The sequence below is a fragment of the Solea solea genome, chromosome 5 (assembly GCF_958295425.1).
Source record: "Solea solea chromosome 5, fSolSol10.1, whole genome shotgun sequence".
Classification (NCBI taxonomy): domain Eukaryota; kingdom Metazoa; phylum Chordata; class Actinopteri; order Pleuronectiformes; family Soleidae; genus Solea; species Solea solea.
In genome coordinates this window covers 12568538-12586966 of record NC_081138.1, presented here as the reverse complement: position 1 = coordinate 12586966, position 18429 = coordinate 12568538, and the positions used below count along the sequence as shown (strand labels likewise).

The following is an 18429-nucleotide window of genomic DNA, read 5'->3' as shown; positions in this document are numbered from 1 at the left end:
GTTGTCTCGCTGTACTAGCATAGTCAATTCAGTTCAAAACAAAACAAAACAAAACACTGCTTCATTGAGGTACATATGTGGAGCCGATGGGCTTAGTCAACACTGTGTGACCTCATGAAATGGATTGAATGTAAGTGATATTTGTTTATATTTGAAAGTTACTACAGCTACCTCGTGCAGCTGTGGTTATATCATTTCCACTAGGCTGTGACTGAAATGCAACATTACTGCGGCCTCTCCAGTCAGAGCCTGAAACTGTGCAGTGTAACAGCATGTCTGTAGTGTTGCTCCCTGTGTAGACTGCCATTACCACAGATGTGTTTTTGTGCTTTTTACATGGTACAATATACTATTTTCTTGAGTTCTGAGCGCGGCGGCTTTTGACAGGGCAGTGAGCATGTGATTTAAACTTGTTCCCAACTATAAATGGTTGGTTGTAAACTAAAAATACAGCTGCCTGAATAATGTTTTTCAAACTGAGCCAGTGTTTTCTGAGAGATTCCTTTATAGAAATCTATTTCTTGGTATTTAAGTGCCTCCATTCACTTTTTTTCTGGATCTGTACAGAAGTGCAGTGTTACAACCTTAATGTCTAATACAGAGATATGTGGGATGACACCGAACTGAAGGGGAAGAGAAATGTCTTCTGGGGCACTGAGCATCAGTTGGAGTCTAAAGTCTATCGTGTGCTTCAGGGGAAAAAACTCATTTATAATGTCGGTGAGAGATAAAGTTACAAATAAAAAACACATGTAATGAATAGAGTAAAACCTCCTCCTGCTGCTGGGCAATGCTTCTTTTACAACTTTACACGCTCTATATCTATCTAATGTTGCAAATGACATTTATCACTAAAAAGAAACTGTATGTCTACACTACAGGCTGGAACAGTGAGAGACTCCATGGCCAAGTCCCTGTACAGTGCTCTCTTTGACTGGATAGTCTTCAGGATCAACCATGCTCTGCTCAACCTCAAAGACCTGGAGGACACCACCCAGGTAGGATGACACATGACACATGACACATGTCACATGTCACATGACATCACCAGGTCCTGCATATGAGTAATAATATTAAGTTATGCACAATTTGTAAAGAAAGGATTTGTTTTTGAGTGTCTGGGTACGTCGATAACGGCCCAAGAAAGAAATGATTAGATTTAAGTGGTGACACAGAAGCAGATCACCATTGGAATGTGATGACACTGTGGGAAAGTGAGTGTCCTTGGTGGAGGTTTGTGCTCTCTGAGTGCTTTCTAGTTAGGGCACATTCAGTGATTCACTCCAAATCAGATATGACAAATCACACTGTGACCCGAAACGTCTCGTATCTTAATGTTACTGCTCTCTCAAACGACATGCATGCGCACAAACGCCATGTTGCACACCTCATCAACAACAGAGACGCCATATTTTTCAAACTACTCTGTATTGAAGCTGCATAAGATAAGATGTTGATGCCCCACTAGGGAAATTCTGAAATGTAAGCGATATCACGATACTGGAGTGACTCAAATCTGATTTGAAAATCAGAATATGCGATATTCTAAAACATCAGATCTCAGTCACAGCAATGGATGAAAATCAGATATGAATCACTTCAGCCTGGTAATCTGAATGTAGCCTTAGTCTGAGTAGAACTACAATGGACACTTTCAAAATAATACTAACATTTTTTGTGGGAAATAATACTTATTATAATTACAATGATTATTTGTATTGTTCATTTTAATATTAGCCCTTATTTAATAAGAAAGTCCATTGACTTTAGTCAAAATAATGCACAACACATACAATATAGATTCAGTCATGCATACGTACAGAGTGAACACGGAACCACTTCTTGCATGTGATGATACAGTTTGTGAGATGTTTTAAATTCTGCCAACATTATGGGATGATAAGTGTGAGGTTGTTGTCTTCCTCAGGTCTTGTCCATTGGAGTGCTGGACATTTTTGGCTTCGAAGACTACGAGAACAACAGCTTTGAACAATTCTGCATCAACTTTGCCAACGAGCGTCTCCAGCACTACTTCAATCAGCACATCTTCAAGCTCGAACAAGTGAGACGCTTCATGAGTTGTGGCTCTGCTCTATTTCAGGCTTTGACCGGCAGCTGAAACATCTGAGCTACCGATTCACTGCATCTGTTGTTTTCTGTGTTGTCGATCCACCCTGCTTACATTCTCAGGCTGCAGTCATTTGCAAGGAAATCCCTCGTCCTTATCACAGCACACACAGCAACACACGTTACATTGCCACAGAAACAATGCAGATGTTGTTTTTTCCAGCATGTTACGTAACAGGGTTTGCAGAGAAGCAAGAGTGTGACCACCCTGACTGTGGATGTATGTTCTCTAAAGTGAGCTGATTAACTTCAAAGGGCTTTTTAAAGTCTTGGCGTGTAAGTTTTGCCTGTAAGTTAAACATTGTGTTTACTTTGAGATCGGCTGAATCGGTGGCGTGCCCCGGCACGTTGTGAGGGCCCGAGCTGTTTGAAAGCTTCCACGCTCTTCATGAATTACACTGAACCTGTGTCACTCAGTCATTCAGCAAACTCTGTCTCTCTTCCATGTCATAAATATGTCAAGACTGACACCAGAAGGGGGCTTCAAAGGCTTCTTGGTCTTAAGGCTTGAAGTAAATTAAATTCGGAGTCTCTGTGTTGTGGATTCAGGAGTCGCCATCTTGATGGATGTTTGTTCTTCAGATGATGTGATGATTTCTTCAGGCAGCGGTCGAACAGTAACACTCGTCAAGGAATGATTGTGAACGTGTGAACTTTTTCTTTCTTTTTACAGTCTCTACAATGAGCACAGGTTAAAGCAGTCTGTGCATCTTTTACCTCTTTCACTGATTTATTAATATTCTTTATTAGGTTCCCTCTTACCATGAAACATGAATATTTCTAAAACATGTTTGAGATCAGACTGAATATTTTAATTTCTAGAGCCTGCCTTAATCTTCATCTTTTTTATGGAGTGCATGGATGATTTGAAGGTTTATGATCACAATCATGGAATATCCTACTTTTCTTTTTTCCCACAAACCCTTAGACTTCCAGTATTTGTTGATGCTTATTAGAATACCACAGCACTTCCTGTGCTTCTGGCTGTTGCTCTAACCCAGGTCATATTAGATCCAGCCTCTAACAAAATGCTTGGCAAGGTGCTTGCTTGAATTGCAGCCTCTTTGTAGCGTCGTCTCTTTTTTGTTGCATAATGTTTTTTATTTTTTGTCTTTGTTACGAGGACACTGCGTATGTGCTGCAGGTTTTTGCTGTTTTTTGTTGTGAACCTCACCACATTTCAGCCATTTCTTTTAAGCAAACTAACTTTAAAAGTAGTGTCTGATCCCCGTTGGTGTGCAGGTGCATGATGGTTTATACACGTGTTTTATCATAGATGCAACCACGTATACACACTGTTGTGCAGTATATTGATCTTCCTAAAAGCCACTTTCTCTGCATGTGAAAGGGCTGTGACTTAAATCAGTGCATGCACTTTCTTATTGATTTCTAATGTTTACATGGATCAAACAGCCACTGTGTCTTTTTTTTAGATGCATTTATTTTTATTTTTTCTCCTCCACTGAGGGAATGAAACGTTTTTGTTAAAACTGTTTTTAGGATTCATTAAAGGTTTATTTTCATATTATATCTTAATCAAACTGCACCAAAGACTTCGATTCATCAATGTTTAACCTGCTAGTGTTGGTTTTGTGTGGAAAAATGGATGTACAGCACTTAGGTGTTCTGAAAGCCTCTGACAGAGAGCTGACATCCTCCATATTTCTGCTAAAGTAGCTTCACACATTTGACACACAAGTTAAATAGTGTATTCTTCTCAAATTGTTACTGCACAGATGTTCTCTTTATAGTCCTGTCAGTGTCCTCTTTGCAACACTATTGATGAAGATATTTTTGTCCAGTCAGAATGAAAGAATAAAGCTCTGGTACAACACGATTAATGTTTATATAGATGTTGAGGACACGTGTTTGTCATGTATAATTCTGTGGTTGAAGCAGCTGAGGTTTTGAAGTCTGGAAGTAAGAGCTGAAATGAAATATGTTTTAAAAACGCCCGATAATATAGAATAATAACGCAAGTGTTAATTATACAGTTTACAGTGTGACTTTTTTCCATTCAATTTTCAGGAGTTGTAATTATAGTGACATTTTTCTACAAAAACATTGATGATGAGAATCTTTTCTCTGTTCATAGTAGTTCATATCAGATCTCTGTTACTCAGTTTAATTTGACCAAATACTAAAGAGGTAATCTCCCCTTCCTGTGAAGTTGTTGTTGAACAGGAGATGAGGCCAAAATGGGATTTCAATGATTTTTACGTAACCTTCCCTGGATTAAGGTCTTTATTGGTGAAATTAATGTTCTTATGAACAAATGGGGAAGAACAAGTATAACCACTCAGAATGCTCTGTTCTTAAGGGTATGTTGATTATTCTTTTTATTTGGAACGCCAGTCTGTTTCAACAGTGTTACAGATGTGATGAACTGAGGCACAGTAGGACTAAGTGACATGGTTCCTTTATTCTAACAGGAGAAATGCAGACATCAAACCACAAGCTGCTGTACGGAGCATGTACACTGATCTCTGTTTGCATGCTGTTGCCTTGCAGGAGGAATACCGAGCAGAGGGCATCAGCTGGCGAAACATCGACTACATCGACAACACCGGCTGCATCAACCTGATCAGCAAGAAGCCCACTGCACTGTTCCACCTACTGGATGAAGAGTGCAAGTGAGTGTTTCGAGCCCTTGTTCTTATTAATTCATGTTGTTTTCCTGCGTGGAAACCCATCAAGTTGGTCTCTTCAGATCAAAGCAAAGGTAACTGTCATTGTTATGAAGAGAACAGATTTTTATCTGTCCAAGATTTCACATTAAACAAATCATATTAACATGAAATGGCAGCGTACTGGCACCCCCAACACTACATTAAGACCTTCACCTGAACTATAAACAATAGGATGAAATGAAAGGAGTAGTAGTGAAGTCGACTCTCCGCTTCAAAACCTGTGAGACATTCATGTACTTACGGTCTTCACATCCAGGTGGATGGACACTATCTAACGATAGAGGTTGTGGTACAGACTGTGAATAAAATTTGCTTGAATTGAATCTTCACACCAGGACTGAATAATCTGGAGAAAATATGTAATTGTGATATTTTAATTGTGATTGGAATTTGATTTGGGGTAAAGTAACGTTTATGTGAATATTCACTCTGTTAATGGGTTTAACTTCCAACATGTTTGAATAATTAATTTATTTTTAAATTGTGATAGAGTGCACACGTGGCTAGCGCTGTTGCCTCACAGCAAGAAGATTGCGTCCTGGTTCAGTCCAGGCTTTTCTGTGTTTGCATGTTTTCCTTGTGTGTGTGTGTGTGGGCTTTCTCCGGGTTCTCTGGCATCCTCCCACATGTGCAAAAAACTTGCAGAGGTTATTTGAACACTTCCTTTCTCCTTATGTCAGCTGTGATTGGCACCGGCAGCCCCTCATGTGGAGGATAAAGCAGTAGATGATGAATGTGACAGAATCTAGAACTATCACAAATGCTTTATACTTTATACATAATACTCTAGATAGAAAAATAAAAGTCCTTGCTGTAAACAATCTCTGACATAAAATAGTTATGTCATTCACTTGAGGCACAATTAGCTAATTCCATTGTTTCAAATTGAGATTTCACTTTAAAATGCTGAGTCGTAGAGTCGTACTTTAGACCCTCATCATCATATGTTCACCTTTATCTCCACTGCTTACCCCGTAAATGGTCGCAAGGGAAGTGGGAGCAAATCTCAGCTGCCATCCGACAAGAACTCCTCTTTTATGGACTTTGCTTTCACACTCTTGCTGTGAAGTGAGAGTGTTAACGCCTGCCTGCACACTGTCACATTTCGAACCGTAAATGCATTTTAATTGTGTCACATGCCATGTGAATGAGTAGTCTGAAATGTGAGCCCTCTAAATTGCAGTCTTCTGTCAAGTTCAGGACTGTGCTGTGACTATTTTACCCGACATGTTTCCGTCCTAATTTCCCCTCTTCTCCATTTGGACTCCGAATCAAAGTCCTCCCACTTGGGAAAGTTGGAAAGCCCTGAATCTCTCGCTGTGTTGTTTTCATAGCTCTGATTTCACCCTGTTCCAAAACCTCTGGTGTCCCATTCTCTTCCTGTAAGCGCTTGATTTTCCACAGAATTACTTTTAAAGGACAGAAGGGAAATTTGAGCCGAGATCAGTGTCAAAAAGACCATTTTCAAGCCATGGTGTCAGAAGAGAAAATGTCCAATTAAGTTATAGATCAGATAATGTTAGTTTGCCACAGGTGCTGTTGTAGTCACAGTTGTTAGTGAATCAGAGACAAATGTATAGAGTAATGTCTTTAAATCATTATTTTCTGTTTGGATGAAGTACTCACAAGTCTGTTGATCAACTCAACGTGATTTATTCTCCATAGAGTTTCTCACTAATGTGTTTTTCTTTAAAAAAATAAAAAAAAACAGATGTAAAAATCCCTTTGTTCTCCAAATTGAAAATTGACTTTCATTTCAGTTTCCCTCAAGCCACGAACCAGACTCTGTTGGACAAGTTCAAGCGGCAGCATGAAGGGAACAGCTACATTGAGTTCCCTGCCGTCATGGAGCCCGCCTTCATTATCCGACATTATGCTGGAAAGGTCAAGTACGGTGTCAAGGTCAGTGTAAACTTCACCACTTTGCCTTGTCACTGATTTTTAACCACTGTGGTTTCTTGTTGAACTTTTGCTGTGGGAGGGAGTTAGTGCTTCTTTTACAGTACATTCACTCGTCCTTATCATCACCACCAAATTGTAAGAGTTTCTAAACTCATTGCACACGGTAAAAATGTCTTGCCATTTTTAACTTTAATTGCCAAAGTTTGGATCACGGATTAAAGAAATCTGGCAGATTCAGAGACAAAATGCCCAAATGGTTTTGGTGTTTTTAGTTTGTTTTTGTTAGCTTTTTAAGGCTTTCACATGCACCTTTTTAAGGCACGAAAAGTATGTAAAACAAATGAGCAATAATACCTGGGAATACTATTCCCCATCTCACACAGGATTTCAGGGAGAAGAACACGGACCACATGAGGCCGGACATCGTAGCTTTGCTAAAGAGCAGCAAGAACGCCTTCATCTGTAGCCTGATCGGCATCGACCCCGCAGCCACTTTCCGCTGGGCGGTACTGCGATCGTACTTCAGGGCTGTGGTTGCTTTCAGAGACGCTGGAAAGAGACACACACAGAAGAAGAGCGGTGAGTCCTCACAATAAAGCTGACATGCACTTTATAGTCGTGAGGCAGAATATGCCGTGTAGTGACACAGGCAGAGTGGATACAAAGGGAAAATAACGGTCAAAGAAAGATCTGCTATCTATAAATATCTGTGATCTTATTATTATAATATCCAGGAATTGTTAAATTGTGCCTACATTATTTATAACAATAAAACAGGTTTAGTTTGTAATGTGTAAATTAAAAACAGCACCAAATAATCTACTGAATGGTGTGTGAGCATTACAGCAAGGGAATCTTGGCTAGTGGATTATTAATCTCCCCTTTCTATGCTTTTAAAGTTTCCAGCTAATGAGCAAACATGTGGCTGCCACATTTGAAGCAGCTTGGACAAATGTGGATAATACAGGAAAAATAAAGCATTATATTATTTTTCAAGCTTCATCACAAAGTGCTTTCCAGATGAAAAGGAATCAGAAAGTCATGCCCCCGTCTCCCTGGACGACATGCCAAAATTAAAAAAGAGAAGCAGCACTGAGCCCATCCATAAACAGATATTAGGCCAATGTGAATAGATAAAAGAATAATCGCACACTAAATGTGATGTTCATGAGTGTGCTCACATGTCATGCAGTTACAGCTCTATCTTTGTTGATTATACTTGACCTCAGCCTCATGTGGTGCGCTCTGTTGTTCTGTATGTGTGCATAGAGCTAGTCGTGCTGTATTCACAGTAGCTGTTAGTGATTTTCTCTCTTAGCTTTGGCTTTATTTATAAATGCCTTCTTTTCCCTTAGATAGTTATCCCTGCTGTCCTGACAGATTTCACCATCAGATGTTCTTTGGGCTCTGCTGTTGTCTGAGTCACACTTGCGCTCTGCATCCTCTTCATCTTTTCTGCACATTTATTTTTACATGTCAGTTTGGTTTTGTAAAAATAGATTTATTTATTTATTTATTTTGTAAAGTCTTGTATCATCTACGTAGCCTTTTAGACGTCCCTCTAACTGAAGCTGTCACAGTGTCTTCAGCAACATTTTAGCACACACTGATTGTCAGAATCAGGTTACAGAGAAACCTTGTGAAGACATCATCTCAAACATCTTGACAAACATCTTTCTGCTCGCTCCAACTGCAGTTTTGAATGTCAGTCATTTTCTCTCCAGAAGGTATTTTTCTCCAGTAGACGAATGCATCTCTTCTTCACTGTCTAATCTGTCATTTTTCTCTCTCCCTCTGTCCTTGTGTATTTGTTTCTCTCTTCTCTGGTTTTCTTTTGTTTTGCTTCTCCAAGGGCATGATGACGCTGCTCCCTGTGCAGTTTTGAAAAGTGTGGATAGTTTTAGCTTTCTGCAGCACCCTGTGCATCAGAGAAGCTTAGAGATCCTGCAGAGATGCAAAGAGGAGAAGTACAGTAAGGCTGCCACTGCAAAAAAATTAAAAAATAAAACTGCTCCTCCTATTTTCCTGTTACACCATGACTTGGGAAAACTGTAGGGACAAGGCTGACCAACATCATCAACTCTACTGAAGCCATGAGTCAGGCTGCGCTTGATCCAAAATCATAATAACATTGTAACATTTTGGTTTTTTTTTCCAACAAAGCATTTATTTTCTGCTTTGTTATTCGTTTTCCAACTCTGACTTTATTTCATTAGACTAGATGCTTGTTGGTCTCCACCTCCCTCTTGCTTCCTCTCTCCCCATCCCCTGTGCACCTGTATACATTTGGTCTTTGTCTTTGTCTTGCACGTTGTTCACTTGCATCAGCCATTCTGTCATTGACATAACATTATACTCGTAAGCAGAGAAACGCATGGTTGCATCGCTTCATCAGCTAAATTTGGTCTGGGGGGAAACGACACAGTAACACCTTTAGATCACTTTCTTTTTTTGTCAGTCATAGCACATGGCTATGTTTCATGGCCGGTCCTGTCTGTTGGGTATTGGGTATAATTTGCTGGTCCACCACAACACCACACTTCACCCTCTCCTGTCACTAACACCACACAGGCTAGTGATGGTGTACAAAGACTTGAGGGTGGATGTGCACAGAGCTGGAAATGATCATCACTAACTTGCTCACAGGCAGCTTTACGTGTGGTGGTGCAGTGGACATACATTCAGCCTCACACACTTTCCCTATGCAAACATTTCACCACACATTTGAACGTGTTTGTGTCTTTTTGTTGTGTGCCATCTTGCAGCTGCGCATGACAGTGAAACTGTTGTACACAGTGATGAAAATGGAAACAGTACACTGTCACTTGATGAGATTGTAGATTTGACTGATTTCTCATCTCTTGGACTGGTTGCCTATAGAGAGCATGCTGGTGTACATGCATTTGTTACTTTTCTTTAAACACTATAGGCCAATTGGAAAAAAAAGATCCTAAATATTTTTAATGTAAGGTTTTAAGAAAGCCTACGGTTCAAGTAAAACAAAAAAAAACTATACTAACGAGATCATTTCACTATTAATGATCTTTTTGTCAGTATTAATTCATCTGCAATAGATTATGTTTCCAATAAAAAGGCACATAACACTCTGCAATAACATGTAGTGTCAGAGGTGTTTCTTTTTTTCTGCTTGACAAGGGATTGAGGGATTTTATCGTTTTTGGTGTGTGTGAGTGTCTGCGTGCCTGTGCGTGTGCCTGTGTCTGTGTCTGTGTCTGTGTGTGTGTGCGTGTGTGTGTGCGTGCGTGTGCGTGCGTCTTGTCTGTGTGTGTGTGTGTGTGTGTCTGTGTCTGTGTCTGTGTGCGTGTGCCTGTGTCTGTGTCTGTGTCTGTGTCTGTGTGTGTGTGTGTGTGCGTGTGCGTGTTTTCAAATAATGCCAACCTGTCTTTTCACAACCAGGTGTGACCAGAAAGAGTCCACGTACACCACTGTCGGACCTTCAGGGAAGCAACGCCGTCAATGAGAAATCTCCTCGGTAAGAGTTGTCGTTCTTTCTCAAGCTACCGGTCGCTTTTCTGAGCAAGTTGAGAGAAAAAGGAATAAATACTCTATTACTACTTAAATGTCCAGTGTGTGAGAATTAGTGACCTAATTAGTGATCTAATGATGAGACAAACTGAGGACTCATCTGCTTACCCCTCCGTCTCATATAACAGAAAAGATATAAACACTCTTTCACTCTCTCCTTCTCCTTTGTTGGTGTATGCATCATGTTTATGTAGGTGGAGCCATTCTAACTTGTTTTGATTTGAAAAACAAACGACTTTCACTTTAAAACAAGTATGCATTAATACCAACATATGCATAATATTCACTTTCTGCTATTACACCATCTGTAAAGTTACACCCTGGTCCTTTTAAATGTGCAGACACACACAGTTCAAAGCCAGTTCACCGCAACGCCTGCATTCATAAAATACCATAGATATGCAGAGGCTGGACATGCATGAGCTCCTGTGTATGCATCACATGAGGATGAATGTGTTGGCACACCTGATAATGTAATGCAGTCTAACACAACACCAACACACTACAGGGAAACTTGTAATTTAACAATGAGAAATAAAGCATTTGAAAAAAGGATATCATCATATTCTATTTGGAGGACAGAAGGATATACAGTTTTGCTTTTCATGTATATGTGATGTTTATTGTTTCAAAATGTTTCCAAGCTCAACAGAATATAATGCCTCGCACCACTGCACGTCCAGTTTTAATAGCAGGCGCTTTAGCGTTTTCAGTCGTACTCCGACTGTTTTTGTGCTTTCATTAGTGAGTGGAGAGTGAAAGAGGAAATGAAAAGGGGGACAGATGTGGAACGACCTACAACAAAGGTCTCCAGACAGAGTCTAAGCAGGGATGTTGTCTTCACCCTGAGGCACAGATAGTGTCCTGTACACTTCTTACACACATGACATTACAGAGAAATTTGGACTTATTCATCCTTAACAAACCCCCTTTAATCCTTTCTTAAATATATGCTGTCATGCGCTGATGTGTTAACATTGACCTCAGGGCATTGAAACAGACATGCCTCTACTCTCTGACCCCGAGCATTGCTCCCATACCACCCCACTGAGACCCCGCTTCACCACCTCCTCTAATTAGCTGCACACCGTGAGATTAGCAGCCCACGACCACGACTGCACACAGCAACTTGTTCAAGACAAGCTTTGGTTGCACAAGACCAGAGTCTGTTAAAATCCCTTCCTAATGTGATTTGTAACCTCTGCCCTCCCGCTCTGTCTCCTTCTCTTAATCACACACACACACACACACACACACACACACTCATGCACGCATCCTCCACATACTATGAGAGCACTAAAGCCTGAGCAGCTGCTTCCTCCGTGATGTAAAGGCAGAGCTATGCATTTGAGAGGAGCACCCAGGGAGCGATAAATATTGTGTCCCTGCAGGGTGCGTGTCAGCTGGTCACACCAGCGCACAGTGCAGAGCTTTATGGGACTTTATGGGAGAATCACATTCATGACAAAAGGCTTATTGTAGAATCTCTGATGACTGAGATCAATGATCAACCTCTCCCTTATATGGTAGCACAAATGCTAACATATACATGTTGTGACATCAGAAATAATTTTCTGCTTATTCATACACTCTTTTGCATCCGTTGTATTTAAATCACACTGATGCCGACAACATCATGACTTAAGTTAAAATATTTACCATTTAAACAGTCTTGCTTACACGTGCTGGTTAGCACAAATCATTAAGTAGAGAAAAGGCTGATATCAAAAGTTCACAAAGCAGACATTATATTAAATGACTTAATGTCTTGAAACTGAGTACAATAAGTGCAAAGATGACTGCTGTATATTTTTTAATTGCGTCACTTGTTTGTTTATTTATCAAGCTATAACAAATGATGTATAAAAGCAGTGGAATGTCACTTACAGCACACAATTCTGCTGATTCTCAGCGGTGGCCTCAAATGTATTAACTTTCAATTTCATGTCACGTCACCTTGTTTTCTCTTGGAATGATTCAAGTACCAGGCGTTTGTTGTACGTTGGTTTTTTAAAGTTATCATAGGTAAGAGCTGAATCAATAACAGACCACTGCCACAGCTGAACTCTGAGTCTGAAAAGTCTTTCATGTTTTAGTTTGTACTTGGCTCCTCAGTGTTTTTTTTTTCCTTCTTTCTTGTCTTCTCCTCTGGGCTGAAATGGTTCAGACTGGTTAATGGTTTTAGCCATGACCTGACCACTCTTGTTTTTTTGTTACATAATTCTGGGCAGGTGGTTGGGTTTCACCTTGAAGCCTGAGGTTTAAAACCTTTGAGGATTCAGTGAACTGTACTTAATGTGGTCTGTAATGAACTCCATACACTTCTGTGGGAAGAACATAGAGAGACTACTGCCCCTAGTGGTAGGGAAAAATAACCTCTACACAAACGCAGAAATAGAGGCTTAGATCTATTCGGTTCTATAAAATATCTGATATTATGTCTCAATGGTAAAACCAGACTGTTAAAAGAGAATGAGAAAGATCACTGTTATGTTTTGTAATTACTGTCTGTTGAGAAATGCTGGATGCAACGATTATTCTATAAAAGGATTTTTCAGTTTCTTAAATGTGAATATTTTCTGGTTTATTTGCTCCACATAACAAAGAAATCAGTAAAACTGAATAATTTTGTGGACAAAACAAGACATTCGAGAACATCATCATTTCCAATCGAGAAAATAATCAACAGATTAATATTAATATGAAATTGATTGTTAGTAGCCGCCCTAGATGCAGGACATCCATGGTGTATGCATCAGTGATATCATTCATTTTGAGGAATCAACTTAAATGCAATGCAGCTGATCAAGAATAAGCATTTGCTGTTGATTGCTCTGGGCTAATGGCAGATTTAAGAGGTATTAGACTTTTCAGTTGCTGTTGACTTTTTGTTTTTCTTTGTTAATGTTTTATACTCGTATGACAGGATGTATAAACTGTCCCTCATGTGAAATTATAACATTTGAAATACATGCCTTGACAATAATCACCTCCATGTTGCTTGTGTTTGTCTTTAAGGGACTCTCCGGGCCTCGGCTGGAACGGACGCTTGGGCCGACACAACCGCTTGTCGTCCAGTAACTTTGTTACAGATGAAGACGGTATCTTTGTCAACTCAGCCAGCAGCAAACTCCTGGAGAGAGCGCACGACATCATCATGTAAGTAACAAGACACGGGTTACTATAATGCTTAAACTGCTCTTTGAAGACTAATTTCATGATTCGTAGATGTGTGTTTTGATGCTGTCTCTCTAACTGAAAAAAGGAAAACCACTTTAGCGTCATTTTACCCTATTGTTTTTCGTTAACTGGGTCAGTTTCACGACCTTGAGGCATCGTCAAAGGTGAACAATATGCATTTTAACTCGCTGTCAAAAAACATCTGTCCGACTGAAGAGTCTTTTACAGATCAGTGCATACCTGCCTGCTCCAAGAGGTGCTGACTCTCTGCTCTCTGACCTTCTCACTCCCTGACCTCAGGGGGAGCGAGTGGATTTGTCCACAGGGATTATCGACAGAAATATGGCTTTTCTTGATTTAAAGAGGGTTTTTTTGTTTTTCTTTACGAACAGGAGGAACAAAAACTACAAATCAAAGCCAGTTCTCCCAAAGGTACTTCACTGGATTCCTTTATTTCGACTTTTATTATTCATTTAGGAAGATTTTCTCAATGAATGTTACATTATATAAAATGATTAAATGACTGTGTCTGCAGCATTTACTCAATGTCAAGTCCCTGAAGCACCTCAGCAACCTGACACTGCACGACCGCATCACCAAGTCACTGCTTCACCTGCACAAGAAGAAGAAACCACCGAGCATCAGTGCTCAGTTTCAGGTCAGGTCACACACACACACACACACACAAACAGATAGACAGAGGTTTGCCGTATAACCGCTTAATACCTAACCCTAACCTTACCTGGCCCCAATTCTTAGCCCTGAACTTAACCAATTCCTCAGAAAATAGGTTATGGTCTCCATGAGGACTACTGGTCCTGACAAGGTCAAAGTTTATGCCAGAAAAGGTCGTAAAGAGGTAGCAAATGCAAAAACATACACAGACACACACACACAGACACACAGAAATAACAGGATAATCCTGACCCTGTTCCTCCATCCAGCTGTGAATACGATTAAAAACAAGGTGTGTCCTTTACAACTAGCTGTGGTGGAAACATCCCTCTATTTCTCTGCTTGCCAATTGGCTTTATACTGTCCACACTGTCTGATCCATATATTTGGCCACAACTTGTTTGAGTGTGTTGTGTCATTCACACACCCACCCAAAAATCTAAAACTGATGACAGAATGTCTGAGAATTTAAGGGGAAAAGAATAATAATAAAAAAGTAAATGTCTCTTTTCTTTGAAATGGTGAGAAACTGGTAGTTTGCTCTGTCTCAGTTATGGACAGCCCCTTAAGACTTTCTCCTCTAATGTACAAAGCTATACATGACCGGGCAAAGTGAAGAGATTTTTATCTCATTGGCAGCCGGTCACAGACATCAACGCAGAAAAACTGCCAACAATTAAAAAAAAAAGCTGCTATTTTCTTGCCGATATGTTTGAAAGTGAAGTGTGTGCTCTGGCTGTTGGAGGCACAGATGAGTGCTGAGGCCCCTCTGGCAGGCGGCCTTGGCCCCAGTGTGTGGATGACTTCACTTCCCACATCCTGTGCTGCGCTGATTTCTTTAATCTCCCATGGAGGGGGAGGAGACTGAATTCCTCCCACCACTGAATTATCACACACACATGCTGACACACATGTGCACATGTTTACACACACATAGTTTTGTTTCCAGCAGAGCCGCATATTTACAGTGACTTCAATCTGACAGATGCAGCCACCCATCAGACTGTGGAGCAACAAGATCAGTGTGTTTTCACTTGTTATTCTCAGATTTGTGTCCAATGTGACATCTTGTTTTTTGTGTCTCACTCTGCAGGCCTCGCTCAATAAGCTAATGGAGACCCTGGGTCAGTCTCAGCCTTATTTTGTCAAGTGCATCCGCTCCAATGCTGAGAAGGTACAGTGTGCTCACTGCAGACTTCAGTCGCTTTCACTGTCTTGGTTTAGGTTTTAAAGCATTTTTCATTTCCTTTCAAGTTTGAACTTTTACTTAAGCTTTTTGTAATTTCCCCCTCTTCTCTGTGTAAGTTCTCTTTCTCTATCGTTTTCCCCTGACTTCTCATTTTCTTCCTCAGTTGCCCTTACGGTTTAACGATAACCTGGTGCTCAGGCAGCTGCGTTACACAGGCATGCTGGAGACTGTTCGCATTCGGCAGTCAGGCTACAACATCACGTATGGCTTCAAGGTAACCATCACACATTTATACCCCATACTTAAAACAGTAATTATATTAATAAAGGAAAATGATAAAAGGAGAAACCAAACTTGTTTTTCTCTATCACTTTTACTGGGGACTGAAGCAAATCCCAATTGATATTGGTTGAGAGGCAGGAAACTCCCTGCCGGACCGGTCGGCACCGGTCGGCAGCCGATCAATGGGCCAACATTCATTAGTCTAGTCCTTTGTACGGTGGGAGGAAGCTGGGGTAGCAGAGAAAAGCCACGCAGGCACAGGGAGAGCATGTAAAGTCCTCACAGAAAGACCCAGGCTGAAGCGGGATTTGAATCAGACCAACAGTTGATTAAAAATAAACAAATGCAGCATTTGCTGTATTTAAACAGACAGATGACTTTAAAAATGCCCAAAATCAACAGGTGCACATTTAACACAACTAATACAGGAACAACTGGAGCCTAAAGACACTCAAAATGATTTAAAAGTCCATTTCAATTTCAATTCCAGTTACCTTTGTTAAGAAAATCTTAATTCTACTATATTCATGTTCAGAGAAAGCATCAAAGAGCGATATATGGATATTTTTTGGTTTAAATCTGGGTCATAGCTCTAAAAATACTAGTCTCTGTAGATCTTACACTTTTAGATCATCTTTTATTTTTAAACAAATCATTTTTAAGTTAGACCCTCCCTCATTTTAGACTCCACGATTCCAATAACTCAACTTTTCGTCTCCTAGCCCAGCTGAAGAATGATTTCAACAAACATGACAAAAGCCATAGAAGAGATAAGAAACACATTTTCACTGGCTGAATAATCTAACTTTGTTACTTCCCTGAAAGTTATTACAGACACACTTCATTCACTGTGTGTGTGAAGTGTGATATTTTCCAGTTCCCTCAGTAATGCACTGATCAGTGTCACCGCTCACGCCCCCCAAAACTTGAACAACACTCAGATTTCCATGTGGGTAGATACCAGTTAAGGAATCTAATGTCGAGGAATACACGTGCCTAATGTTGTTCGACCTGGCACGACTCATCTGTTGTGTCAGGAGAGAATTATGGGGTGGTGTGAGGAGTCATTGTAACCACACTGGCACTCATAAGAATGATGTCAACCCTGTGATAAATGTTGTTTGACTAATAAATCAGATTGTGTTTATTACTGATTGGAAGGGAAGTCTTTGGACAGAGAACACACGCTCCATTTATTTCATTTTGTGGCCTCATATGTTCATTTGTGCCAATCTTGTGATGTGAAAATAATATAATAATATAATAATAAGTGCTTCACAGTGCTGTAACATATAGTGGAATCTATGGTAGTCCCACTGCTGCCGCCTCACAGGTACAATCAAGGGGAATTAAAGGAATACTTCACCGACTAAACTTGCATTTAGCTTTGTATTATTAGAATGGGGTAGTATTTTTACTATTTACTTACCAACCTCAGTTTCCCCTGAGTTGAGAAATGTGGGGACGTGGGTCTAAAAAGTGGCTCAGACCAAGGCTTGGACCAAGTGTCACTGGTGGTACGTAACAAAAAAAGAATGAAGATATTTCTTGACTTTTTTCAAAAATACTACCCTTATTCTCGTAATATGAAGCTAAATGCAAATCGGTGAAGTATTCCTTTAAATAATGGGCTCTAAAGCATGTGATGAGACATTTTAGCTGAAGTGAACACATTTTGAACTGCACCACTGACATGTAGGAGAAGAAATATGACAGCCTACATCAGTAATACACATTATTATCTAGCTCTTATGGGACAAACATTAAATAAAAAAGGAAGTGATCTGATTTATAACTAAACTTATATAAAGTAGAAATAGAAATCCTGGATTTGTCCTGTAATCTGCAGCCACACCAACATTTAAAAAAGGTTACAAGTAAACTATCAAACAACAAACACAGGTGAAAACTTAACCTCAGGTCAGAATGTCTCCGTGGTTTATAATAATTCATCATTTGTGTTTATAAACGGTTGATGAGCTCACTCAAATCGTTTTATCATCGGGCATCGTCACTGGCCACAAATTCCGACAGACATATTTAGTGCTACAGTCAGCACTAATGAGAAATATTTGAGTCACAGTATCACTCTGGAGGACTGTGCAATTTCCCAGATCTTCAGAACAGAGCCTCTTCTTTGTCCTTCAGTCTCTCAAACACTCCCCATGCTTGTAATTGTATAAACACAGCATCTGTTTCCCGATCCACCCCCTACAGCCCAGGGTGCAGAGTGTATTGGATTCAGACAATGGGCCTCAGTTTGAAGAGTGGGAGTTCAGCATATTTATGCCATGATGTTTGAACCCCTCAAAATATGGACAGCATGGATTTTTTACCTGAAACCACATGTGCTTGACAACTTGTTATTTTTTTTTTTTTTTTTTCTGGTGAAGAGATGATACAGTAGACTGCTGAAGTCACTGGTGCTGGCCAAGGCTTATATCTCAGATTCAGGGCCAGAGTAACAACCCTGTAACCCTGAACTTGAATCAGTTTTTGGAAAAACAAGTGATATATCATTGATGTAAAACCATTTTATAGATGCATATGTCACTACATCTCATGCACAGAATGCAGAGCAGATACTGCTGGGTAATAAACATTTTTCCTAATAAGTCTTTTCCTTGTTCTCTCCTTGTAGGACTTTGTTCATCACTTCTGTGTGCTGCTGCCAGAAGGCACCAGTGCCACCAGAGAGGGAATCCAGCAGTGTCTGGACCAGCTACACCTAAAACCAGATGGGTACCAAGTGGGAAAGACGATGGTATTCACCATTCACTTCTTTCCTCTTTCCATGTCATGGTGATAAATAATTACAGTAAAAACATATGGTGTAAC

At 40.1% G+C, this 18429-nt stretch overlaps 1 protein-coding gene across 10 annotated transcripts in view; it reads left to right on the top strand.

Annotated features, from left to right (window-relative positions):
* Positions 1-18429, top strand: part of myo9aa (myosin IXAa) — a 90796-nt gene that overhangs the window by 56602 nt on the left and 15765 nt on the right. For 9 of the 10 annotated variants that reach the window (XM_058628746.1, XM_058628744.1, XM_058628748.1 and 6 more), the window contains 13 exons: positions 882-998; positions 1928-2062; positions 4639-4760; positions 6578-6719; positions 7103-7298; positions 8572-8691; positions 10137-10212; positions 13284-13424; positions 13838-13877; positions 13981-14103; positions 15214-15294; positions 15473-15583; positions 18233-18355. In XM_058628746.1, the coding sequence (XP_058484729.1) occupies positions 882-998; positions 1928-2062; positions 4639-4760; positions 6578-6719; positions 7103-7298; positions 8572-8691; positions 10137-10212; positions 13284-13424; positions 13838-13877; positions 13981-14103; positions 15214-15294; positions 15473-15583; positions 18233-18355 (1527 nt within the window). The remainder of the gene's footprint in view (positions 1-881; positions 999-1927; positions 2063-4638; positions 4761-6577; positions 6720-7102; positions 7299-8571; positions 8692-10136; positions 10213-13283; positions 13425-13837; positions 13878-13980; positions 14104-15213; positions 15295-15472; positions 15584-18232; positions 18356-18429) is intronic. The other variant, XM_058628750.1, reaches the window with a different exon arrangement.